The sequence below is a fragment of the Pyrus communis genome, chromosome 7 (genome assembly GCF_041283825.1).
Source record: "Pyrus communis isolate YQ-2024b chromosome 7, ASM4128382v1, whole genome shotgun sequence".
Classification (NCBI taxonomy): Eukaryota; Viridiplantae; Streptophyta; class Magnoliopsida; order Rosales; family Rosaceae; genus Pyrus; species Pyrus communis.
Genome location: NC_142571.1, coordinates 24,536,075 through 24,563,275, shown reverse-complemented (window position 1 = coordinate 24,563,275; position 27,201 = coordinate 24,536,075). Strand labels below are relative to the sequence as shown.

Below are 27,201 nucleotides of genomic sequence, written 5' to 3'. Positions count from 1 at the left end.
GCTGTTTATCCAAACTGAAGGTGTGTCGGCAGGAAAAAGAAAAGGAAAAATCTCAAGGTGATTGAGAGGTTTTGCGCAGGGCAATTGTATGCTGAGTTGAAGGTCCCTCTCCGTTTGCATGATTTCTTGTATTTATAGTGCCCCATTCCTTGAATCCGACTCCGATTTGGATTGGGAGTCCTTGTCCCACTTCGCCTCTTCCTCGAACAAACCTACTCCCACTGGGATTCTGAATTTTCCTTCTTTTCGGGACTTCATTCCTTGCTGGTCGAGAATCCTAGTTGTACCAGGACTTCCTCGACCTTTCTATTTATCTGGACTTTTTAGGATTTGGCTGACCCTGCCAGCTGGCCCGGGCCTTATTATTCGGCCCATATTATTTGTCATCACCTTGGGCCGAGCGCATCCTGCTGCTCGGCCCAGCAATAATATTTTAGGCCCAAACACAATGCTATCAATAATATCCATGATATGTCGATATTTGATTGTCGGACATGCTACGTGGTCAAGCAGTCTAAGCCAAGTTTCTTTCTTTCACACACCACTAAACTGAAAACTGTTGACTACTTTTCTGCATGCTCTACTATTGTTGGATTCGTTGTGTTGAAGTCTATATAACTTGGTTCCACATCAGGTTGGATTAGGTTCCATAGTCATATAACTTGGTAAATTTTTTAATTCAGTTGATTGCAACTTTCTCAAGTTTTGGAGAGGAACTTAGATGAACGGAGAAGAGCAGTATATCGTGATCGTTCATTGTACATCGTGCAGTCAGTTTTTGTTAAATATTATTTATATTTAATTTTAAATTTTAAATTTTCAAATGATTTTTGACCGCACGATATACGATGAACGGGAACGATCACGGGATCTTTAGAAAAATGATCCGGCTAGGATCCTTTTCCGTCCCAAAGCAATAGATTGAATTGAACCCAATAGTCAGTTCTTACTTCAGTTCCAGATCAATTGTTCATTGTCTTGGGTTTTAAGCCAGCTGAAAATTTCAGCACAATTTTCTCACTTTTCCACACCCTAATGCCGTCCGTTTCATGCAAGTTTTTCTCCATCTTATCATCCACGATTTATCCTTAATAATTATTTTCAAGTCCTTGAATCCTCATGAAGCAAGTCCTTCTATCTCTTGGGGGAATTGTTCTCCTTTGTTTCAGATTTATTATTGTTTAGGTTTTATGATTTGTTTAATAAAACAGGGTTTAGGGTCATTAATCATCATGTTCAAGCAGTCCAGGTCTTTAATCATCATGTCCAATCCAAAACTCAAAAATCAACCAATGATAAAACGTAATATAGAACCCTTAATTAGATAATTATATTTCAATTTTCAATAAAAAAATAACAAATAAAAAACAAAATTTGGAAAAATTAATTGATATATAAGAAAATGTGAGATGGAATTTAGTAGAAAAACGGGACAGAGAGAACCCGCCATCTGTGGATACCATCACTACGGTTGTCTGGCCGCTGCCCGACTCCCACCGAAACGGTGCGAATCGGGCCTTCACTGTAAGCACCATTGGTCTCCGCGAGAAAGCAAATCAAAATCGCTTCCTCTGAAAAACCCAACAAGTGCCATATATTCCCAAAACCCTCAAATCACACACACAAAAAACCCTAAAATTAAAAATTAAAAATTAAAAATTAAAAATCCCTCTGTACCGAAAAAAGGGGGCTGGGGCTGGGGGGGCTCATATCAAGTGTATAGAATTGGATGGCCTGTCATTGCGGGTCGAACCCAATTGGGTACAAAGAGTCGAGGAGCGCAAAAGTTTCGGCAGAGACGCCAAAAGCCTGCAATTCGGATGAAAAGCGGCGGCGAGTGTTCTGCTCTCTCTTTGATCTCCTTGAAACTTCTGACCATTAGGTTTTCCAGCGTCTGTCTGGAGGAACCGCCGCTCAAGCCTCTCTCTTTCTAATCACAGCCCTAATTTTTTTACAGAAGATGTAGGCGATGGAGATCTGAGGCTTTCAGTAGACAGAACGCGAATATATATATAGCACTAGGGTTAATTTTGCAGAGTGGAAAAGGAAAACGGCGTCGTTCTGCATCAGGAAAGTTGGCGCCCTTCAGAAAAGAATTTTCCCATGTTGGGCGACGTCGTTTGCAGCATTCTCTCTCGCGTTCAGTTTGACTGAATTATTATTTTTATTTTACTTTTGTTTGCACTTTATTGTACAACAAAAGATAGGAAGAGGCTCCTCTTTGGATCAACTATGTAAGGATCTTAGGGATTCTCACATCTTAATAGTTTATCGTATATCGTATGGTTAGTTTTTATCAGGTACTATTTGTGTTTAATTTTAAATAGAAAAAAGTTAAATAATTTATTACCACACGATGAATAGCTAAGATATGAGGATCCTAAGATCTCCATAATTTGGATCCGAATGAGATCCAAATCCCAAAAGATAATGATTATTGAACATCAAACTCACGACCTCGAATGCATAACGTGAACGTGAGCTCGGAACCTCGGAATGATTAATTGATGAGTAAACAAGTTCTCCGTTTTTATTTGTACTAACTAAAGGATTGGTACTTTCCTCATTCCTCATTCCTCATTCTTGGGGCGAAGCGAGGGGGCCGTTCCTCCTGAATTTGGTCGAGTCTTTTGGATGGAAGGGATCTTATTCTTAAGGGTGCTCATTGGCAAGTCCTAAGTGGCCAACGGTCCGCCTTTGGAGGGATGTTTGGGTCCCGAATATACCAACTGGTCATCTTATTCCCACTGACGATGGCTCGATGGACTTGGATCAGACTGTTGACTCAATCATTAATCAGGACGCGGGGATTTGGGATTTGAGTCCAATCTCCAATGTTATTTCGACGTTGGATAGAACGGCGATCGAAGGTTCTCTCTCATTTTGGTGACCCTGCGAGACCGGACCACCTTATTTGGCGGACGGAAAGGAATGGAAAGTATACCGTTAAATCGGGATATCGTTGGGTCAACATCCGTAGCGTGTTGCCAATGTTGGAACGGACCCACAAGTTTGGAAGATATATTTGAGGCCTTGTGGAACCTCCCAAGCTGAGGAACTTTTTGTGGCGAAGGGCTCGAGGAGCTATTGCAACCTATCGAAATCTTTTTCGACGTCGTTGCACCTCCTCCCCCACTTGCCCAATTTGGGGCGAGCATGATGAGTCAGTTGAACACCTTCTCCTCATTTGCCCTTGAGTTGAGACTGTGTGGTTTGGAGGTCCCCTAGGTATTTGGGTGGACCGAGCCTCTATCTCTACTTTTGCTGCTTAGCTTCTCCGGATTGGGAGCGTTGACTTCGGGAGTGAGATGGAAAGATCGAGGGCTCTTTCCCTTGTCGTGTTTTCCTGCTTAGCTTCTCCGGGTTGTGCTCTTGCTCGCCAGAGGAATTTCCATCAAATTTTTGTGGAATCGGATTCCAAACTGGTCATCACATCCTTGGTGGCGGGCTTGGAGTGCACTCCTTGAGAAGTTCTTCCTATTCGAAGCTGTGTCCTGGAGTTGGGGAAATCTTTTCAAGTGTGCACCTAGTCTTGGATGTGCAACTCTGTGGGTTGCTAGACCTCCATCCTTGCCCCCCTCGGAGGTTGTAGGTGGCTTGGAAAGTGTTGGATTTGACGTATTCGCCGAGGCCCAGCTGCGTCTTGTATTTCTTTGTCCTCCTTGCTTTCTCAATGTTTGTGGTTGTTAGTCCTTCGTGGCTTTCCTGCACTCTTTGGCTTTTGCCTTGGTTAATGAATTTCCAGTTAACTCCAAAAAAATAAAAAAAATAAAAAAATAAAAAAAGACTACTACATGGTTAGCAATTTATGCGTACGACTGGCTGATAAATTTTTATCAGCTCGTACCCTTTTGCTATTTTCAGCTAGTCATTAACCAACAAAGAAAACTGATTCAAGTACAATCAGATGGAGAAAACCTTGTCTTGTAAGGTGTATACATTTCTCCGCAAGGAGAGCGAAAAACAAGGTGTATACACCCCATTACAGGCTAGTTTTTCTCGACCCGAAGACTTGAAGTCCATGGGACTAGCATCAAGATTCAGGTAGCAATTGATAGACAAAAGCTTGCAGTAGTATTGTACATTGTCAAATACTGATACACCCAAAGTCAGATACCGACAGTTCGCTCTCAGCAACAAATTTTTATGGAGGTGAAGTGATGAAATGGTTCTGTTCCCTGAGAGTTTGAATAATAAGTTGGGTACTGTCCACATACAGACCTTTATTTGAAGTGCAAAGTTCACGAACAACGAAAACAAATACATCTAAAGGCAGAGTCCTCCTTCAGGTTAACCACTTATTCAGCAAATCTGTGTTAGGGAGGATGATCCATTAAGCTGGCCAGAGGGAACTGCAGAAACAGAAATGGAAAATACGCAAATCAATCATCAATTAGACTAATAAATTTATGTCAAATCGTTAGAAAAGCTATTACAAACATCGAATACTGACCTTCAGTATTCCAGCTCCATCCGCCGCTTCTTTGTTTTCCACTGATTCAGAATAAATGTAACACCTTCCTTTAGTGAAGCCCTTCGTCCCTCCTTATAGTTCCACAATTCCGACGTTATGTACCTCCCACTAGGGTTGTATTCATTGATCTCTGTTAAAGCTGATGTTACAGCATTGTACACTTCCTCACCCAGTTCTTTCATCAAATCTTTCAATTTTTCATCCTCAATGGATATAACTTCCTGAACATAAAAACATAAACTAGTGAAAAGGAAGCAAAGGGGACAGCGAGCAAGTGCCAATGATTCACAAGGAAAAGCACTGAGATCCATTAGAATATGATTAAAAGAATTAGACGATTCAATAATAGCATAAGACCCAAATTTATGCGGACATTTTTTTGTATGTGAAATAACGCTGCAAATATCTTTGCTCTCAAGGCAGATTTATCAACAAAAGTAATTGATATATGCTCACATTGTAATGCATAATGCGTTAAGACAGCGGAGAGTCCATTTCCAACCAGAAATTATAAATGACATTAAAACAAAAACCAATTAAGCATGTGAGTGAAGATCATATTTGATGAACATCAGCTACACCACTGGGAAAGGATTTTGCCACCACAATCACATATTTTGCACAACTAGTTTTTTAAGTAACTCACAGGGATAGCCAAACTACTTCAATCTAAGAAATATTTTAATTATGTCAACATATTGGATACTTTTTTCGTCAGATGCTTTCTTGTGCTAAGAAAAACAGCAAAATAACCCGAACACAGAGAAATAATGATATAAGAAAGTACCTTATGTTTCCCATCAACCGTAGTAACTTTGAAAGGATGCCATTCTGGGTCCTTGAGGTATTCTTCCCACAAGGAGCACAGCTCCGTTGCTTTCTCTTCTGCTTCTTCCTCATTATACTTTCTCTTCATTACTTCTTGGAACGGTTTACTGTCAAGCTCACCCATTCTCCTAACACCAATATGTGCACTACTTGATATTTCCTTCAATCCCTGCAGATTAAGAATATTAATAGCTTATCATAAGCATAAGAAACTAAGAACAGAACTTTAAGAAATATCTGATGCACAAAGGGTCATATTCCACATTACAGTACAAAACTGAAGATCCCAATTTCAGTCAAATATCAACCAGTTTTTGCAAACATACAAGTAAGGACACATAATTACATCCTGAATTCTTGTAAGATCATCTGAAATGTCAGACGTCTTTTTTATTATAAAGAATAGTAACTGAGCAACATTTATATTAAAAATCAAACAGAAAAAAACTTACATTAATCAATTCCCTTCGGGCTTCCTGCAGCTCATCATTGCTCTTGCGCTCCTTTACAATTAAAGTTTGATTTAAAGCTTCTAAGTCGTCTAGTGATTCTTCCTTTTCTCTCAAGCCTTTGATCATGTTGTCCACCTTTTTCAGCACTTCAACATCACCGTCATCTCCCATGCGCCTTACAACATTTAAATTCACTCTTAGTTGCTCAATTTCCAATTCAAGAGTTTGCTTTGTATCCAGTTGCTGTTGCAGTTTAATTATTTTATTGTGGAGCTGTTCCTTTTGCCTCTGGATCAAAATGGTTGTCACATACATCAAAGATCTTCTCTGAAATCTATAAATAACATTCAGATCATTTTTAAGCCCTTAAAACTAGCCAACAAACCTTTTGATCTTCGGCCAGTTTCAATAAATTTGCATTAGCCTTCAGTTGCTCCATAGAAGCCAAGTGAAGTGAACTATTTTTAATGGAATTCTACAAGAACAAACAACATCGCTGTTATCAAGTGTTCGAAACCATCCTTCAAGGCTTCAACAACAGTGACTACAAATAAATGCAACTCATGTTGCAATCGAAACGTAACCAAGACAAAAACATCACACACTGTAAAAAAATTAAACACAAGTGCATAAAGCCCAAATTATTCATGATCCGATTTGATGACACTTGAATAGCATGCTAATTTTTAGTAACATTCAACAAACTAGTTTCCATCCCATTAATATTCATAAATTTTATGTAAGAATTGAATCATGAAATCTAAGACAACATGTGCAACAATGAAGCACAAGTTAGTAAACCTTTTCAATCTCCTCAGCAAGCTTCCTACTTTCATCTTCGTTGGCAACCGCACGCTTCTCCATTTCTTCTATGCGGGACTCTAGCTCTTTCTTTTGAGTTTCGAGTTGCAACTTCAGTTTTTCATGGTCGCCAAAAATCCTCTGAAAGTGATCCCGAGCACTTGTTTGTATCTTTTTAATCTCTATCAAAACAAAATGCATGGCATGAATTAAGGTCGCTACAGCATCATACCAGTAGAAAATGATAATGAAATATAATAAACCCAAAATGGTGAAAACCAAGCCACTTTATGCAAATCATACAGCCACTGTACAGCTGCAGAAATAGAATATAAATAGATACTCCGGATTCAACTCTAATGAGGAATCAGAAATGCAAGCCAAAAAAAATATAAACTCATTCTTTCATTTGATAAGTAGCACTCTTCCATTTTTTGAATAAATAAAACTAAATCTTACCTTCATTATAAGTCTGAACGATCTTTTCTTTCTCTGTGATTACGCTCTTAATGGAATTCGTAGTTTCACTACATTTCAGCTCCATCTCTTCCAAGTCTTTGTACTTGACCTCAATGATGTTGTTAAGATTAGTTACTAGTCTATCCTGCTTCCTGGCTTCTTCCTCCGTAATTTCAGAAATTGATTTGAGGTCTCCAATCTTGCGGAGGTGTTCTCCGACAATGTTGGAAGCTTTATAGTCATCTGAACGAGCAACCCAGGCATAAAGTCCAGATTTTTGGTCACTATTAGCCTCCCAGTCCTTTTTTCCATGATGGTCTACATCATAAGCCTTCTCAAATGACATGGCATTAACATAACCAGGCCAATCTTTCCTAAACTCTACAACGGCACTTCCTGAGTGACCCCGATAATTCCATAAAGGGTGCACCCTTAAGGGATTGAATCCCCTCCTTTTTAGCTCATCTCTCAGTTTCGATCCACTTTCTCCGACATATCGCCCATCATTGGCCCGTCTGGTTGGAATATTAACCACAACCCCTGTCCAAGGCCACACCAACTTTTCATCCTGGTCACAATCAATTGGTGGTTCTTCAGCCACAGGTTTAGATGGACCACCTTCAGCTGCTAGATCTTTTTCCAAATATTTCACCACAGCTAAGTGTTTAGCCTTTTCTTCTGTGCTTCTCTTATCTGAAGTACTCTTTCCCACCCCAGAAGCATGTTGGAGAAGTTCCTTGAGAACAAAATCCCGCTTTTTCTTACTCGGGCAGAAAGGGCAAGTGTATCTCCCATCTGAGCTTCTCACACTGTATTTTCCATTCTTCAGCTCTTCATAATATTCTTCTACCTCCTCATCCAGTTCTGTTTCGCTCATATCCGTATCATCTTCAGAGCTATGATCTGCCACGCTCCCCATTTGAACGGTACTTAAAGAGCACTAAACCCTGAAAACGGAAAATACGAAATATCAATGTCACTAGTCATTATTATGTGAATTCGATGATTTTGAATAGTTCATTTTCTGGCAAGATGAACATGTGCAGCCGCGGTTAAAGTGAAAAAGCAAGTGTTTAGTTGCCGCTGTTCAGTTTGGAGAGTTCAGGATACTGTTAATCTAATTTCTTTCGAACTTAACAATATTTGCACTAAAAAACCCAACATAAATGTCCCCAAAACAGTTCATGGAAAAGAAAGGCATATGGGTAAATTTGTTGTTCCCTGAAGCAGAGAATCAAGGGGTTTCAAAATTAACAGCAACTTACAAGTTACAGGTTACAAGCTGAAAGATCGAACCCATAAAAAGAAAGGACATGCATAACCAACATTCAAGATACATGAAGAAATCCCACAAATTAAGGCTTAGGGTTTCACAAGTTTGGCCCATGTACAGTAGTGAAAGCTCTATATATAGAATTCGGGTTCGGTCTCCGCATCATTCCTCATTTCTCTACTGTAAAATCACTCATAAGACAATTTCCAAATTAAAATCCATTTTTACCTTAAAAGAAACATCTTGCTATATGAAACCGCATTGTACACAAAATTCACACAAAGCCCAAAAAATCATAAAAACTCGAAAAGGAAAATCGTCAAAAATTGAAAGAAAACAGTACATAAATAGTGTCCTAATTGTTATTCCTGCAACCAAACACACACACACACACAAATTATACAAGCAGATGCCGCAGATCAGTGAAAACACAGAACAAAACGGAGACTGAAGCTCCAAAACTCGAACCCAAAATTAACAATGCATGCTGTAAATTCAACATTTCAACCAAACAAGCACGTGCATGTAGCGGAACAAGCAAACCCAACAGCGATCAGCTAAATTGTAGAGAGAGAGAGAGATTGACCTGCGGAAATCGGAGCTCCTGAGCTCCAAAATTAGGGTTTGCGGGGGAAGAAGAATTGGGGGCAGGGCCCTGAGAGATTCGCAGCAGCTCAGTGCTCAGAAGAGGCCATAAAACTTAAAAGCGAAAGAGGACATTGGTAATTGGAGCACTGTGGTGTGCGTGACAAGTGAGAACATCGAGAAGGCGACAAATGTATGAAGTTGGAGACGTCAACGACCCTTTGACTGAATCGGGAGTGATGAGATGAGTTGGTAAAAGTTATGAAAGTTGGCGAAAATTTATGGATTTCCGAGATAAAATTTATGGATTCGGGGTAAATTTTGATGGGGTCCCGTGGGGACATGTCTTTTCCAATCTGTTAATTTTCCTGACATGTTTAATTAGCTAGCTCAGGTGGATTTCTCTTTAATCTATGTCATCAGAAATGCAATGCTCTCAAAATGGGATTTTTTTTATAAATTTTATGTATAATGTTTTATAATATTTGTTTGAAAATTATCGTTAAACTTTGAAGTGTCAGATAGTTAATAACATGTCTCATCTTTTTTTTTTCGTTTCTTTTTTCGGGAACAAAATGAGGGTTCCATTTTAGGCCTTAGCATTTCTCTCTATGGCATTTCATTGTTGTTGTTTTACACAATTTTAGAAATAATTTATTTTGATAAAATTTTAGAAATAATTTAATAAAATTATTTAAACCGTCAAATCTAATTTACACAGGTAATTGTTCCGAACAGTTCGGTTTTGAAGATTAAATTTTGGATGTTTCACGGTTATGAATAACCGTTGTGTAAATTTTTCGATTTCAAGTTCAATTATAGTTATTGAGGTATCCACCCCACACTCATACTTGAAACTGAATCGTTTTCATCTTTTAATAAAAATTTATAAATATTTATTATATGGGGAAGCGAATTATCAAATCATATTTTTATTATTATTCATTATGATTTATATGATGCTTATTAATTATTAAATGTATAAATATTTTTATGATAAAGAAGATATTTAATATTATTCATGCATTATATCAATTGTATTAACATCAGTAGTCTATTTTATTTTATTTTTATCTAAAATCCTCTATTTAATTAATTTAAATAGATATACAATATATAATTATTGTAAATTTGTAATGGAAAACCCGTTATTATATGGAAAATCTATTATCCGACGAGTTTAGTTACAAGGAAAACTCGTTTGAGGATTCTACAAATTTTTTATTTTATTTTAACAAATGATATTATCTACATTAAGGGAGTGGGGAAGTAAGCTAAGTTTCACAGTAGGCTAGCAATAATATGATTCAAATTCGTCTTTGAAGAGAATTAAACTTAAGACCTCTCACTTACAAGTGAAGAAGAATATCATTAAACCGTAATACGAAGTGGCGGGAATTCTATGACTTCGGATTTGGATAAACGAGTTTAGATGCAGGGTGGAACGTCCGAGCCCAACCCGCTCTATTGCCATCCATACGTGTATTAGCAATGGAAATGGTGTGGGAAGGATTAAGTGAGCCCCTAATTAGAGCATTTCTAGTAGGGGATGCAAAACCTCTTTCGCATCCCATTTTCATGTCGAATTGAAGTAAATAGTTTTGTTCTAATGACAAAGATGTATGTATAATATATTGGATTCAAAGTTGATTTACTCATTGTTTGTATATAATTATGATGTGTGTAATTTTAGTTTCCGATCAAATGTGATCGTTGCTGTAAAAAAGAGTTCAAGTCATTTATTTTTTTCACAGCGGATGAGAGAGAGCAAGTACTATAGTAAAAAAGATACGTTATGTGCGTTCTAGGTTTGCTGTTTTCTAACTTTGTCAGACAAGTACAAGTAACTCGTGATTGACTCACGCGTTTGACATCTTTGCGTTTCACTTGCAACACATTTTTTCTCTCCTTAATCAGTTTATTAAACCATGCACGTGCGAATTTAACGTCTAGTAGTCAATGTTTGGTTTTTTTACATCGACACACGAGATGTGACCTTTACATACTTAAATTTTCGTGTATTGAAACACTTACGTTGTGGATGGGTGGAGTGCAAATGTTGCTTATAGGTTATTGCTTCTCATATTGGAAGAGTAAATTGTAGTAATGGTCCCTCAACTTTAACAAATTGGAGCAATGGTCTCTCAACTAAAAATCCATAACCATTGGTCCCTCAACTCATCAAAACATGTTACTATGTTTATTTTCGTCAACTTCGTCAGAATTCTGTAAATATGAGTTATATTGGTAGGACCATTGTTACAATTGGGTTAAAGTTGGGGGACCATTGCTCCAATTGGATTAAAGTTGAGAGATCGTTTCTCTAGTTGGATTAAAGTTGATGGACCATTAATACATATGTGACTCATTTTGACGGAAGTTCTAACAGAGTTGACAAAAAGAATCATAGCTGCACGTTTTGATGAGTTGATGGACCAACGGTAATTGATTTTTAGTTGAGGAACCATTGCTACAATTTACTCCATATTAGAAATATAGAGTGAGTGAGAAATATAACATATGACTGACATAGTAACACTTAATATTTATTATAAATGACGTTTAATCGCAGTTGCTAAAAACAATCATGATGTGGATTCGATTGTCACAAATTCCTCCTAACAACTGAGTATTTAACCTAATGACCCTATCACTCTACTAAAAATATAATATAGAATTAGTCCTTGAATTTACACTTTAGGTTTCGCCCCTCAATTAAAATTCGTTAATTAAAATCGGTGAATTTAACAAAATGTGCAACATTAGTCCGTTAGTAAAACTTTTAGCTAACGAAAAAGACTAATACTATACATTTTATTAAATTTGATCTCAATTAATAAATTTTTAGTTGAGAGACGTGGAAATTAAACTAAAGTGCAAGTCAAGAACCAGTTCTAATGTTCACTAAAAAAATTCAATATTTACTGTTTCAGCTGATCGGTTAGGCGCGCATCAACCCGCTAATAAAATTTAACGCGCCGGATCCGACCCATTTGCCAGGTCGCCTTCGCAGACACGCTCACAGAGACGAGTGAGCTTTCAGGAGCACCAGAAAACCGTGGATGAAGATGTTCAATCAATTCGGAGCAACGGCGGAGTCTCTAAGCAAGGCGTCGACAATGGTGTTCCGGATCGGCACCGACGCCCACCTCTACGACGATCCCGACGACGTCAGCATTGCTCCTCTTCTCGACAGCAGTTTCGACTCCGAGAAGTCCGAGGCTCTCAAACGATTGCTCGCTCTCATCGCCCAGGGATTCGAAGTCTCCAATTTCCTCCCTCAGGTCCCTCTCCAACTTCATCACTGTCGAATTCGAATCCGAAAAATTGATATATAATTTGAAAAATCGGAGCAATCAATTTTATAATTTGAATTTCGTTTCGGTTGAATTGGAATCGCAGGTTGTGAAGAACGTAGCGTCGCAGTCGTTGGAAGTGAAGAAGCTCGTTTACTTGTATTTGTTGCATTATGCTCAAATGTAAGCTGAATTCAATACTCTTTGATTTCATTTGAATCTTTACTCAAATTTTGAGCTAATTTTTTTGCTGTTGCTTTCGAAATTTTGATGTTTACTTGAATTCAGGTGTCCGAACGAAGCATTGCTGTCGATTAATTATTTTCAGAAGGATTTAGGGGATCTGAATCCGTTGGTGAGGGCGTGGGCACTAAGAACAATGGTGGGAATCCGGCTACACGTTATTGCACCTTTGGTTCTTGTTGCGGCAGGAAAATGTGCTAGAGATCCGTATGTGTATGTTATAAAATGTGCGGCCGTTGGTGAGGGCGTGGGCACTGAGAACAATGGCGGGAATCCGGCTACACGTTATTGCACCATTGGTTCTTGTTGCGGCAGGAAAATGTGCTAGAGATCCGTATGTGTATGTTAGAAAATGTGCGGCCAATGCGCTTCCTAAGCTGCACAATTTGCGCCTGGAGGAGAATACTGTGGGGATTGAAGAGGTTTGATTTTGGTGTTGTATTTTTAGTTCATATCATTAAGATGTTGATGTTCATTTGATTCAATCATATGATCTGCTGGCTATTCTCTCATATAATGGTCTTCTTTTTCAGATTATTGGAATATTGTTGAATGACTCTTCCCCTTGTGTCGTTGGAGCTGCTGCTGCTGCTTTCTCTTCTGTTTGTCCAAATAATTTGTCACTGATTGGAAGGAATTATAAAAGGTTACGTGAGGTTCTTCCCGATGTGGAAGAATGGGGTAAAATAGTCTTAATTGGAATCCTTTTGAGATATGTAGTTGCAAGACATGGGCTTGTAAAGGAATCCATTATGTTTTCTTTGCATGGAACTTGGAATCATCGATCTGAAAAGGATTGCTCAGATACCAACTCTGCGTTGGATGACAATGGCAACAGTAATGATCTTTATGAGTCTGAATTAACAAATGCTGTGTCCCATTGTTATATTGAAGGACCAGCTGAATATTTATCGCGATTAAGTTTCATGAATAAAGATTCCTCTGAATTTAATTATGCTAGTTTGACATCTGGAAAGAATAATGATGATGTGAAGATCCTGCTGCAATGTACATTGCCATTGTTGTGGAGTAATAATAGTGCAGTTGTACTAGCAGCTGCTGGTGTACATTGGATTATGGCGCCGGTGGAGGATTTGAAAAGAATCGTTAAGCCACTATTGTTCGTCCTAAGATATTCTAATGCCTCAAAATACGTGGTAGTTAACATTTCCTTACAATTTAATTGGTTTGTATGTAACATTGAAGTACTCTTTAATTTATTGATGCATGCACGTGACCGCTTGAACTCATATATTGTTGAGATTTCATAAAAATTCTTTTGTTTACAGTTGGTAAGATGGTGAGGATTGTTGTATTGATTGACCAGTGCAGGTTTTATGTAACATTCAAGTGTTGGCCAAAGCAATTACTTCACTCTTCTCTCCATACTTTGAAGATTTCTTTATATGTGCTTCGGATTCATATCAAATTAAAGCTTTGAAACTGGATATACTGGCTTACATCGCTACAGATTCATCAATTTAATTTATACTCAAAGAATTTCAGGTTTTTTTTTTTTTTTTTTCCTGAAGAAATTATATTTTGCCTTTCCTCTTACGACAGAGACTCATGTATACTAGATTTTTCATACTTTAAGTGCATGTGTGTGGATGGTGTATTTTAAGTTTTTCAGTCCTTATGTTTGATTTATTAGTTGCGTAGTTGGCTTTCAGACTTCACCATGCATCATCGACTTTATTTGAGAATTGCAAACTTTTATGATTGTTAAAATTTATAAAATGAAAGGCATGTAAGCTTTGCTTATTGTTTTTGTTTGTTGCTAGGGTTATATTAGAGACCCAGACAGGAGATTTGCCACTGACACTGTTGCTAGAATTGGAATATGTGCTCAAAGACTTCCAGAAATGTCAAATCCATGCTTGGAGTTTCTATTGGCTTTGACCAGACAGCGTCTGTGACTAACTATCTGTTGTGTGTAGAAGTTGAAAAAACTTTGCTTTTTGATTTCTGAATTATTATCTAATTTTGCAGAACTTACAACAGGTGAGTTTGGGTCTGTGGATGCTGAAGCAGATATATTGATTCAAGCAATAATGTCCATAAAGTCAATCATTCAGCAAGATCCACCCAGTCATGAAAAGGTATTTTCAAAATTTTTGCTGAGTTGCTGCCATTAGATGTGTAGTCAGGGCATATTCGGGATTTACTAGTGTAGTATGCGATTCTTTGTTACCTTGTCTTTCGTTTTTTGGGTTTTTTTGGGCATTTATTAACGGACTTTTATGCCTTTTCAAGGTTATTATTCAATTGGTTTGAAGTTTAACTTCAATAAAGGTGCCTGCTGCGCGTGCTATGGTTGTTTGGATGGTGGGGGAGTATAACTCTTTAGGTGATCTCATCCCAAGTATGTTAGCTACAGTGCTCAAGTATCATGCACGGTGCTTTGCTTCTGAAGAAGTGGAAACAAAGCTTCAGATTTGTAATACCGCTGTTAAGGTACTACTGCATGGTGGTCTTCTCTAAGTAAATGTGGCAAATATCATTATGTTTGTTTCTAAATGTTGAGGTGATCTGTTCTGTAGGTTTTATTGGGGACAAAAGGGAATGGCCTGTTGACAATCAAAATGGTTTTAATCTATGTGTTGGAGCTGGCCCAATGCGACTTAAACTATGATGTTCGTGACCGAGCTCATTTCTTAAAGAAACTTCTTTCAACTTATCTAGATTCTCAAGGTTTGGAGGAGGAAACCAACTGTCTGGCCCAACATAAAGATAGTTCACGTCTCCTGGCAGAAATCTTGTTTGGAAAACAAAAGAAACCAGTGTCCCATGGGCCCATTGATCACCGGTTTTACCTTCCTGTCTCTTAATCGCAGATAGTACTTCGTGCTGCTCCTGGGTATGAACCTCTCCCGAAGCCTTGTAGTTTGCGCAGTGATGGCCCCAGACTGAATGAATTTGGAGAGGCAGTCACTAATGGTGACCAATATGTTACAGACAATGAGGACTCAGCTTCTGAATCTGTGGATGAGGAAGTTGCTTCTAGTTATAGTTCGCAACGTTCTAATGTGGATTCAAGTGGCAGTGATTGCAGTGAAGAAGCTGGTTCTGTTAGTGAAGGTGATGATGATCCTCATCAGTTGATTCAGTTTTCAGATGAAAGGAAAAATGGAGCTTCTCAGTCTGCTTCTGATTTTGGGGAATTATTGTCAAATAGAGCTTTAGAATCATGGTTAGATGACCAACCTGGTTTTTCAAACCCAAATACTTCAGAACAAAGTCAAGTCCGTACATATTCAGCAAGAATCTCCATCGGGGACCTCGGAGGTCAATTTAGACGTAAAAGCTATCCACTCTTGGACCCTGTGAATGGAAATGGCTTAAAGGTTGACTATTCGTTTTCATCTGAGATATCAAGTATCTCTCCTCGATTTATATGTATAGAAGTTTCCTTCAAGAACTGTTCAAAGGAGACCATGTCTGATGTAACTTTGGTTGACGAGGAGGCTGGCACAGGCAAGGATTCTGTGGACCGAGCTTCGTTTTCAGATGAAAGGTAATTTAACTGTACTTGTCTGATATGATGCTAATCTAAATTTCCAGTTTTCTTCTGAATTTATTTTATTTTATTCTTGGATGGATGTTGGTTATGTCAGTTATCATATACCTTTTGTTACAATTATCTTGATACCGCAGCTCTACGATACCTCAAAATAATGAGCCAAATCTGGTTTCTATAGAAGAAATCACTTCTCTGGAACCTGGCCAGACAATGACAAGAAGCATCCAGGTCCGCTTCCATCACCACCTCTTGCCTCTAAAACTGACCTTATATTGTAACGGCAAGAGGCATCCTATTAAATTGCGGCCTGACTTTGGATACTTTGTAAAAGCTCTTCCTATGGATGTTGAAGCCTTTACAAATAAGGGGTCTCAACTGCGTGGAATGTTTGAATGCGTAAGAAGGTAAACTGGCTTGTTTTTCGAATGTCATATAGACAAATTTCTAACTTATTTATCATAGTTTCCAAAACAACCCTTCGCGTTCGGTCTTTTGCTGTGTATTCTATATTGAATGTTGTGTTTTCTTCAACAGGTGCATCTTCACTGATCACATCAAGGAGTTGGACAAGGACAGTTCATTGGTAGAAGACAAATTTCTCGTAATCTGTCGAAGTCTTGCATTGAAGATGCTTAGCAATGCAAATCTTCATCTTGTATCCATTGATTTGCCAGTTGCAGCGAAGCTTGATGATGCAACAGGTTTGTGCTTACGATTCAGCAGCAAGATTTTGAGCACCTCTGTCCCCTGCTTGATAACCGTTACTGTCGAAGGTAGATGTACAGAACCATTGGAAATATCAGTTAAAGTGAACTGTGAAGAAACAGTATTTGGGTTGAATCTTCTGAACAGGATCGTAAATTTCTCAGTTGAGCCCTCTCATGCCCACTTGTAATTATACTTATTCGCGGATTTGTCTCGAATTCATTTTCTTTCGCTCGGAAAGTGTTTTACCTGATTCTCAGCCTGTACCATTTGTAAGCTTTAGGACACAAAAGTTGATGTACTTCAAATCCATCTGAATTGCACAAAAGTTATTAGCTAATCACAAGTTAATTTCTTTGCACGGTAATTAATCGTTAGCATGAGCAAGCTACGTTGCGATTTATCGATGACATTCAAGCTACGCTATGCCATCCTGCAATTCTTGTTATTTTGGCTCACAATGGCAACAAGTACCGGAACTCGGATTCATAAGGTTGGACTTCCACCATTTTGCTTATCGGAGAGTTTGTTTCTCCGTTCAAGCACTCGATTATCTATCTTTTCAGCGAACCAGACCGCGGCAGTTGGCTGTAAATCCATTCCAGCAATGATTCCATACCGTCTGCAAAATTGAGCATGTGCCATTGAAGAAGCTTGGGCACCACAATTTTCTTCTTGCTTGTGACTTCCACTGAAGCTTCCAAGTACTCCAGTTTCGCTCTCTCTAACTCATTGACTATGTCGTCGGAGGTGTAAACCCTTAGCTGCACGCACATCAGAGCTTAATTTCATCAAATTTAGGGAGAAAAATGTTGTGAAATAAAGTAGGGGAGAGCTAGGCACTACTTACTGCCGGTGAGGACCAACTGCCGCGGTAAAGGGCAAATGTGACGCAAGGTTCAGGGTATCCAAGACCATAGGCATGCCTTAGTAGCATTTCCTTCCCATAGGCAGGCCCCTACCCAGTGGGATGTAAATTGATCAGGAAAAAAAACATATGAAAAAAAGAGAGGGTGCAGTTAGAGCTCAAGTTTTGATATCTGTTTCACGTACATGTTTCGATTCAGATGGATGGCGGAGAATGAAATGCTAGCCAGAGTATTCAGCACTCTGCCTCCGACATTCAGAGCAGCCTAGACGAAAACGGGATCATTTAGTCTCAGTATTATCTGAAAACTATAAATCTAAACTCATCTTTTAGCCATCTGCACTCCCAACTGAAAGTTTTACGTTTTTTTCTACGAATACCAGAATTGGTGTACCTTGTTCATAAATGCCAGCAGTTTCTCCTGTGTGGAAGGCAGCCCATGTTCCAGAAATGCCTGAAATTTGGTAAGAAATAGAAGCTCTCCTCCCATTACATATCATTCTCGGATTTTTCGGTCTTTTACTAAACGTTGCTTAAGATCTCTTACAGTACATGCATGATGCAGGCATTGTAGATGTTGATCCAGAACGCCAACTTTTGCTTGTAGGTCAAGAAAGTGAGGTCCACATCACACAGCTGATGCATCAAATTCCTGAATTCACAAAAAAAATGTCATCAAAACCATGCTTTCCAGTTTTGACAATGCTTGTAGGTCAAGTAAGTAATTGACCTCAACTTTTCGATTCCATCAAACACTCAGACAAGCGGCTGACATCGAACCAGCTTATTTGGATAAAGTTCTTATACGGGCCAATGTCCCTGACAGTGCCGGCTAAGTTAGGCAATATGCAGTAAGGGTCGGCATTGGACGAGGCGTTGTAGTTGAAGAAAATTGTGGCTGATGAGGTCTTCGGAATGAGCCCTTTCGAGTTCATGCAGGAGAGAGAAAGCTTTGGGACAACGGATGATCCCTCTTTGTCCAGTGATGTTTGTTACAGTTCAAGAAATATGCATACAAGGCACTTGAGAAGTTCTTCTGAGAGTTCATTTGGTTTCAGATCATTTTCTCCATTGCCCTGGTTCCTGCTTCTCCCACTTACCCTCCTTGACAATTCAGCAGTTTCTCCCGTTCAAACACACAACCAATAATTATTTATTTGTAACGAACGGACACATTGAGAAACGCTCATTTCTACTCAGTAATCTTAAGTTTCGATCCTATTTATTGACACGGGTTGATTGTTTTAGCCTTTTAGAGTGTCGCGATGATTCAATCAACATTAAGATCTAAAACTTGAGGATTCTAGTCTCGGATCGGTTAATCACTTTGGTTACAGGTTTAAGCCTCGGTTACTCTTATAACCTAAGTTGGAAATCGTTCATCCTTTAAGAAAGAATAGACGTCTTGCATACATGATTTTGATGGGGTTGGCATCTAGTAAAATCGGACTGTTGGTAAGTTAAGTGGTTCGATTACTAATGTCGAAAATCTTACAAAATAAAATACAACGTAAGGTAAGTGGTTCGATTACTAATATCACTGAGGCCTTTTCTGTTAAACGAGCAGTTTACCATCGGACTCTGAAATTCCGCCTTGGGATATCTGCTGCAGAACCCACAGATGCTCTTCTATCCTTCAACCTTCTTTCTTTTCTCAAATTTCTCAAAGCTTCCGATCTGCATCTCTCGTCATTTACCACTGACTGGTTTCCCACTCTACACAACAACTGCTTCTGTTGCCCTAATTGCCACATATGCACTTTCCATTCTCTTGTTTGTTCCCTTTCTTTGTACAACCTCAGTTTCAGCTCTTCGACTTTTCTGCCAAGTTGACCTATCTCTTCCTCTACCATTGCAAGCTCCGAAAACAGCTCCTGAACCTGCCATGAAAAATATGTTGATACCAACCTGCCATTGTCAGACTGAATTTAGACCGGCATGTTCATGCAAGAATCAACTTGACCGAACCGGCAGATTCACAGTTTGACAACAGAAGAATACCTGAGCTGGAAGCAAGGACAAAAGACGTGGATGAGACTGAACAGGTCCATGAAGTGCACAATGCAGAAACCTGCCAAGTGTTTGTTCTCCTTCCAACTTTGCCTGCAATTTCTTAACCTGTAAAAACGCACAAGAATTTGACTGTGTCAAGCTAATTATGTGACAAATTCCTAACATGTTACACAAAATTCTACGTCGGAAAAGGGCAAAAAACTTGTATAACCATCATCACCTCTTCCTCAAGATCAAGTCTTCTCTGCTTCTCCTCGTTTCGTTGCATTAGAAAGTCTTCTAATTTCATTGTTTCCAGAAGCAAAGATCACTACTACTAACAGTTTGGAAGTAAAATTTGAGGGCTGCACGCTGCATGAATATTGGAAGTTATACTGTTACTGAGGCACGGAGAGGTGCTTAAAAAGAAAGAGTGAGGTGACGTCGTGGGTGCCATTAATGGTAGGTAGCAAAACAAGAGGGGGAGGTTGAGATTTGAGAAGATTGAGAGGGAAGGAGGAGGGAAAATTGGGAAATTGAAATTCATGAGAAATGAGAATGTGGTGGTGCAAGAATTTTTTTTTCCGCTGACATAATTAGTTATCGAACTTATCACAAATATATATTGTGTACTGTTTTCGTGATGTATATAAGTCAAGACTTATTTTAGCTTAATGGAGGAAAATATTACTTGACCGAAAGCTAATTGACAGGGGTGGAATAATCTTTTAAGATTGTGAATCAGTGATTGTATACAATTGGAATTATTTATCATTATTGTTGTTGTTAGGGAAGTGCATGGCAATCCCATGCTCTCTTTTTTCTACAAATTGAATTTTCATTTAATTTCAACTGCTGGAGGAGGCTGGTGGGGGCGTGAAGTCCATGACAAGAAAAAAAAAATACCAAATTTGGAAAAGCAAAAAAAATCTGCAGAGAATATATTTAACTAGGGCTGGAAAAAAAAACCGAAAATTCGAACATAAACCCCCGAAACTGAAGCATACCAAAAATAGAAAAACATCGAAAGTTTTAGTAAGCATACCAAAAATAGAAAAACATCAAAAAATTTAGTATGGTATTCGGTTTCTTTTGACTTCATTTAGTGGAAAAATATTTTGTTGTTATTCAATTTCTTTTGACCGTTTGTTTGGTAATCCCAAACCGAAGTAATAATGTTTTTAATATAATTTTATATTTAAATAAATTAATAGTGGCCGTTGGATTCGGATGAGATTGGATCTCAATTGTTCGTTTCTCGACCTCACCCTTTGACGATTCTGACCTCACTATTTCTCTCTCGACTCCGACGCCATCTCTCTCTCGACCTCACCACTGCAACTTCTCCGGCTATCAAAACGCCGGCGACACCAGACCATTGACCACAACACCACAACTCAGTTCCAATCACATCTCCAAAATCTGCTACAGTTGGACCGCTGACGAGTGAAGAACTGATGTGCTGCAAATTGATCTGCTTGATATATTGAGGTTAGGTTTCTATGATTTGATGATTTGATTGTTGAATGGTTGCTGCCAAGATTATGGTTGTTGAATTGTTGTTGCTTACTTGCTGCCAACTGTTTTAAATTATGGTCGTTGAATTGTTGTTGCTTGGCGCCAAGATTAGACATCTTGTTTGATTGTGCCATTATGCTTGCCATTGGATTTGCTGCCATTATGCTTGCCATTGGATTTGCTGCCATTAAACTTCTGGTTGCTTGCTTGCTGACATTAGATTGAAAAACTGAACTTCCTGTTGCTTCTTGTCATTGTTGGAGTTTGAGACCCTCTTGTCCCACATTGGTCAATAGTATTTTTTCACAAGCCTTTATATAGGCTTATTCCTTTTTCTTAGCAATTAAAACTTGGACCATTTGGAAATGGATTGAAGGCTTGGGTTGTATGGATTAGGCTTGAATATAATATAACCTAAATACAATTAATATTAATTAATCAAGACAAGGGTCTTGGGCCTTGGAATCTTGGGCCTTGGAATTTAAAATTAATCAGATTCATTAATTTTAATTTTCGGATTAAGTTTTTTAATTAATTTATTAATTAAAAAACGTTTTGATTAAAAGACACAGCTGTTAGAAAGAGTTGTACTTTTTGATTAAAAGATACAGCTATTAGAAAGAGTTGTGTGTTTTCAAATACACTGAACATGTATTTGAAAGAGTGTGAAACAGCCTATATATTTGTAATCACAGTATCCAAGTGAGAATCATCTTTTCTTCCTCCTTATCTTCCGTACAAAATTTCCAGAGAGTAAACACACAAAGCAATTCGCTAGAGTTCTATAATCCAGTGCGGGTTGTAGAATTTGGTAGTTGTATCCTGGTCGAGCATACGTTGTAGAACCACAAGCACAAGAGTGTGACGAAAATACTGTTCGAATGACATAGCTTTTAGGCTAGCCTCTACCTTCTGTGATCAAGTTAGTATCATTGATATTTTTATATTAGTTTATGTATTTATTGTATAATTTCATTCTGCACATCAAGTATATTTGGTAAATAAAATATTAGAATTTCAAGTTCTGTTTATTTCTGTTATTTTTGTTTATTTCTGAATTGTTCTCCAACAGTCATTAGCTAGCTGTTGCTTGTTGTTCCAAATCGAAAATCATGCTTGGTGCCAAAAATACAAGATTAGTGAAACATTATGCTTGCTGCAAAAATTATAGTTATTATTGATTGTTTTAACTTTAATTAATAATATGATATTTATATATGTTAAACTAATGAAAAATACTTGAAAACTTTGAGTTTTAATGATAAGGACAAAATAAATGATAAAGTGAATAGTACCAGGATTGACTTTTTAGTGTAAAAATGTGATTTTTCTTTAAAGTGAACAGTACTTGGAGCTTTTCATTAAAGTTCCCTATTTATATATGTTAAACTGATTATTCTGATATATCATTATGCATTTTTCGAATGAAAGGGTCTAGTAGCCAATCTAGTATATCTAAGGTCTTAGGTAACCGAAAACAAACAAGCCAAATACCTACACTCCCTCAAGCAGAAGGTTGCAAACTTGCAAAGGATGTTGTGGAAAGGAAATTATGGTACAGATCTAACTCCTAATAAGGTTGCTAAAGATGTTTTTGCTCTTCCTAATAGGACCGTTGTTAGTGAGAATGTCTTTAGTCTTGGTGGGTGGGTTGTTGATCCTTTTAGAGTTTCCTTAACATCTACAATGATTGAGACTTTAGTGTGTATTCATAATTCACTTAGGGGAATGAATTTTGTTTCTACAAGGAGCCTACAATTGACAATTTCATATTATACAAGAAACTTAAAGGGTTAGAGAAAAGTAAGTAAAGTATTTAATTTCATGTTTTTATTTTTTATTCAATAGATTGAATTTGCTATATAATAATAATAATAATAATAACAACAACAACAATATACTAATTTGAAATAATTTGCGATTTGTTGTTATATGTAGGGGCGTCTAATTTTGGAGGTGAGTATCTGAATCAAAAGAGAAATGGTAGCTCCTCCATTGCCTCCACCACCTCAAATTCAATGACGCCATTCACTACCTCCACGACCAGCCATTTCAAAATCAAGTGGTAGGGGTCAATCATCTAAATGAGTCAAGCTTATACAAGGAGAAGGGGTCGACCATGTACAAGGGAAAGAGGCCTAAAGGGCCAATACTCATCAACTGCTTGAACTTTGAACTAAGAGTTATCATGACTAAGTTAGTAAATTGATTTCATAACACTCTAAGTTGTGCCAATGTTTTGAAGCAAAGTGGCAAAATCTATAAGAAATTACTAAAAATAAAAGTTGTAGAATTTTGTATGTGAATTGGCAAAAAAAATAAAAAAGAAAAAAGATTCAGAAGCCAAGCAAACTTAGGCTGAAAAGCAACTTAAAATTGGGCTGAAGAACCTTTACCGAATTTCTTTAACCCGAAATAATCAGGTCCGATTTTGGTTTTTTCCCTTCCTAAACCATTCGGTTTAATTTTCGGTAAAGCCCATTTAAGTTCGGTTTCCGAACCAAAACCACCTTTTCTTCTGATTTATATTTTTTTCATTGTGGCCGGCACAGTTATTACGTAAGTGGAGAGAAGTTTTATAATTTAAGTTGTAAATTATTTAACACAAGTATCGCACCACTTGCTATGCCTAGGCCGGAGGAGATGCGGCAAAGGACTAGGGTCATCGAAAATTTAATTTCAAACATAATTTTATTCATCTACAAACAGATTACAGAGTACAACTAACCAGAAAAAAGAGAAACGACATAATACTCGATAAATTCTGCTTCCAAACCTATGAATTTGAGAGATCACAAGGAGGCTCAAGACCCCCCAACAAACAAATACTAAAGTGGAAATAAGCCTAGGCATAGCAACACCAGCCCTTGCTATGCCCCAAAATCCTCTCTAAAGGAGCTTAACTACGGTCATCGTGAGTCCCACAGATCGGGAGTCAGCCCAGATTCAAGCTGAAACTCTACCTTGCTATGCAATCCCATCGGCGGAAGTATTGTTTCTCTATTGATGTGCAGCACTATGCTTCCATCCTCCAAACGTTTGTCCCCCATAATCCTGCTCTACCTGTAAAATGCAGCAAAAAAACCACACACACATCAATCAAACAAGAATTGGTTATGTTGAAAATGTTGTACTAGACTTAAAGGGAAAAAAAATGAAGCGAAAAGAAGTTACCCTCGGAGTGAAAGTTAGACCAACTTTAATCTCCCCACGATAAGTATTATCAGCGCGAACAACGCTATATTTAAGAGGATGTAACTCTGCAGTTCCATTCTGCACTCCCTGTGCCAATAAATCCTTCACATATATCCTGCAAATTAAGACCAAATTTGATCTTCCATATATATCAGTCATAACGAATTAAGGAGAACATATCTATTTTCGGTAATAGATAGGTCTTTGTACCACGTTTCATCCATTCATATTATAACACGTGGATTAGTAACATCACGTGACTTTAAAAAATTCGTGTTTAGGCTGAGATTCATTAATATAAAAACAAAAACGTACTTGTGTATTGATCACAGTAATCTATTGTAATTAAGAATCTGAGCTCTAAATCAAATTATATCTGAAATAATAATATTTTGACTTACGTTGCTTGGCCGATGTAGTCATCAGAAGTGAAGGTGTCTTTGTCCATGATTTTGAGGGTGATCTTATACTGCTCCCCCGACCCTGGATATTCAGCCCTGAATGTAAATTTCTCGTTCCACTCCGGATTACTTCCTTGTTCTGCATCACCATTCCAAATCAGTACATCTACTCTTTGTTGTTTACGCACAACAGAACACGAAAGTTGAAGTTGCCACAATGATTATGTATCATAATGTGAATTTTAATATAACAAGCAAGGCTTTCGTGCCGTGATCATCTGATGTAATTGGTTAATTATATAAGCGTTTACTTGCAGGCCGTGAGTTTATTAAGTACTTCAGCAACTTGGCCACGCCGTTTTAATTAATTACAAGTTAAAAGGGAAGGAGAAAGCTTTGACCAACATATTAATACGCCGATCGGATCAAACAGCGTAGAGTATAGGGGAGATTTGCCATCTAATAGTAATCTATCTGCTCTGGTTGTGCCAGAAAAAGTTTACTGTTAGTTAAGTTCGATGCATTACGCAACAAAGCATAGAATGTATTTGTAAATAAGATTTGAATTTGTTGTTACAAGATTATACCAACAATTGTTCTTATTTAGTTGGCTTGCCTTGTTCTTCCAAAAACTCAAGAAACCAGATTTACGAAAAGCACTTTGTTCAAAGATGTTCGGTGCAAGTGGAGGTGAATTAGAAACTTTAGAAGTTACCTCTCGCGACGCTGCTCTTTTTCTCTTGGCCTTTGTATTGCATCACAACATACGGATCCATACGAGCTGCGAAATCATACTTTGTGTTAGAATACAATCATTCCAGACTCAGAACAACAACAACAACAACCAACAAAAAAGAAGTAATTTTTCATGCAGAAATTGATGCACATGTCTAGCAGAGCCAAAAAGCACTTCTGTAAGCCACCGGCGTTAGCTTAGTGGTGCGGGCGGGTAGGGTGACGGGTTGGAGTAGGCCAGATCTCGTAGCAATAACATAAAAAACAACCACTTCTCCTGGTAAATATGTGTACATTTTAACAGTTGCTACCGAAATTTTTGAAGCAATCCGGAAAATTTCGGGTTTCTTGAAACATGTACAAGTTGATTTTAAATTGTTTGAAGTTTTGAACGTTTCACGAATGAGCTGGAGATGAAAATGCAAATTGTGGAGAGCAAAATGGTTGACTAAATTAAAATAAATAAATAAAATAAAACAGCATTAAGTATTTGAGCATATTGGGAAGAAAACACAAGAAATCAAAATTTTGAAGAACCCCATCAAAGTTTATGAATGCCTTCAACTAATTACGATCTCAAACAAATGAACAAATCATTGAGGTTTAATTTGAACAACATATTGCTAATAAAAGAAAGAAAAGAAAGAGGAGAGAAAATTATACTGAATAAATCGGTGTCTCCGAGGCCCTTTGCGCTCACAAGATTCACCTCCAGTAACCCAACTGCCATCTTTCTCTCTCTAACTCTCTCTCTCTCTCACTTCTGAGAAATGGGAATTTCAATTTCAATGGAATTCTTGTACTAAAGATGAATGCTTTGACGTATTTGTAACGAAGGATTCCAAGTTATGTATAATACTAAAAAGAGGGCAGTGGATTCTTGCACGACGGGCGGTCAACTCAAGGCGCCTATTAACTCAAACCTCAAGTGGATTATGGATACACATTTGAATTTATGGGGAGAAAACAAATAACATACGCTATGGATTTGGCAAAGCGGGTGCACTTTTTTACTCGGACAACCTTGACATTAAAATAAGGGCTTGGTCTCTCCAACCCAAAACATTGACAAGAATACAACTACATCATAATATACTTGATTTTCTCGTTTATATGTAGGTTTAGGGTTATGTTCATGATACATTTGCTTATGGACATAATTAGTTAAAAGTGGTGGACCTATAAAATATTATTGAAGGAGTCAATACGATAGCGCAATTTTTTTTGAACGTAATAGCATATGCCAACATATGCCGAGTGAGTATGTTCAGAGTCTATAGAGGCAATTCGTCAAGCAATTAGAGGGCATATTTCAATGGTATCTCAAATTTCAAATGGAAGCACCAACGGTCCCAAATCTTCCATTGAGGATTTCTAAGCTCGGGGGTCATATGACCCACCTTGTCTCAAAGTAGATCCGCCCCTGGTCAAAGTGACTTACCGAAATTGTGTTTTGCGCTGAAGATTAAACCGCTAACAATAATTTTACTAAAACTATGAAAGTACAATCATGTTTCTGCCAAATCAGTAGTTATACAACCATGTCTCTGTATCTCTCGTGGAGTTGACATGATTTTGTACAACCATATACTTGTATCTCTTGACATGATTCTATACAAGCATGTGTCTGTATCTCTCGTGACGCAACCATGATTCTGTACAACCAGTGCTCGAACAGATGTTCTACTTGATGGAACCAACATTGCCATTTTCAGTTTCGCATTCTTCAAATTTCTTGATTACATAAGCATGCTTCTATCAATTGAGCAGCGGATTTGTCCAGCGTACAAATTAATATTAAGAAACTTTAACGAAAAGCTCATTGTACTGTTCATTTTAACAAAAAAACCATA

The 27,201-nt window shown here is 37.9% G+C and overlaps 4 protein-coding genes, 1 long non-coding RNA gene and 1 pseudogene across 6 annotated transcripts; 2 read left to right on the top strand and 4 right to left on the bottom strand.

The window, feature by feature from the left end:
* Positions 1-4,060: 4,060 nt before the first annotated feature.
* On the bottom strand, positions 4,061-9,251 carry LOC137734607 (protein INVOLVED IN DE NOVO 2). The gene is made up of 8 exons (XM_068473846.2): positions 8,874-9,251; positions 7,015-7,961; positions 6,556-6,737; positions 6,140-6,229; positions 5,755-6,042; positions 5,262-5,471; positions 4,454-4,695; positions 4,061-4,352 (listed from the first exon to the last, which is right to left on the bottom strand). The coding sequence occupies exons 2-7, from the start codon at positions 7,931-7,933 to the stop codon at positions 4,456-4,458; spliced, it is 1,929 nt and encodes a 642-aa protein (XP_068329947.1). The 5' UTR covers positions 7,934-7,961; positions 8,874-9,251; the 3' UTR covers positions 4,061-4,352; positions 4,454-4,455.
* A 2,536-nt stretch (positions 9,252-11,787) lies between these two features.
* Positions 11,788-17,006, top strand: LOC137735544 (AP3-complex subunit beta-A-like; annotated as a pseudogene). The gene is made up of 11 exons (XR_015964082.1): positions 11,788-12,156; positions 12,275-12,351; positions 12,457-12,833; positions 12,945-13,568; positions 13,744-13,917; positions 14,196-14,322; positions 14,404-14,513; positions 14,668-14,868; positions 14,955-15,928; positions 16,069-16,338; positions 16,469-17,006. The product of XR_015964082.1 is annotated as an AP3-complex subunit beta-A-like (transcript).
* A 187-nt stretch (positions 17,007-17,193) lies between these two features.
* LOC137733336 (uncharacterized) lies at positions 17,194-18,007 on the bottom strand. The gene is made up of 4 exons (XM_088697434.1): positions 17,888-18,007; positions 17,689-17,772; positions 17,490-17,597; positions 17,194-17,403 (listed from the first exon to the last, which is right to left on the bottom strand). The coding sequence occupies exons 1-4, from the start codon at positions 18,005-18,007 to the stop codon at positions 17,194-17,196; spliced, it is 522 nt and encodes a 173-aa protein (XP_088553560.1).
* A 988-nt stretch (positions 18,008-18,995) lies between these two features.
* LOC148695939 (ternary complex factor MIP1 leucine-zipper protein) lies at positions 18,996-20,072 on the bottom strand. The gene is made up of 3 exons (XM_088696649.1): positions 19,741-20,072; positions 19,509-19,625; positions 18,996-19,387 (listed from the first exon to the last, which is right to left on the bottom strand). The coding sequence occupies exons 1-3, from the start codon at positions 19,807-19,809 to the stop codon at positions 19,076-19,078; spliced, it is 498 nt and encodes a 165-aa protein (XP_088552775.1). The 5' UTR covers positions 19,810-20,072; the 3' UTR covers positions 18,996-19,075.
* Positions 20,073-20,662: 590 nt separating this feature from the next.
* LOC148695938 (uncharacterized) lies at positions 20,663-23,235 on the top strand. Its single transcript, XR_015964083.1, has 2 exons — positions 20,663-20,990; positions 22,956-23,235. It is a non-coding gene; the product is annotated as an uncharacterized LOC148695938 (long non-coding RNA).
* Positions 23,236-23,689: 454 nt separating this feature from the next.
* On the bottom strand, positions 23,690-26,318 carry LOC137735598 (Calcium-dependent lipid-binding (CaLB domain) family protein). Its single transcript, XM_068475028.2, has 5 exons — positions 26,012-26,318; positions 25,329-25,394; positions 24,614-24,752; positions 24,192-24,327; positions 23,690-24,080 (listed from the first exon to the last, which is right to left on the bottom strand). Exons 1-5 carry the CDS (start codon positions 26,076-26,078, stop codon positions 24,018-24,020), a joined length of 471 nt encoding a protein of 156 aa, XP_068331129.1. The 5' UTR covers positions 26,079-26,318; the 3' UTR covers positions 23,690-24,017.
* Positions 26,319-27,201: the final 883 nt, after the last annotated feature.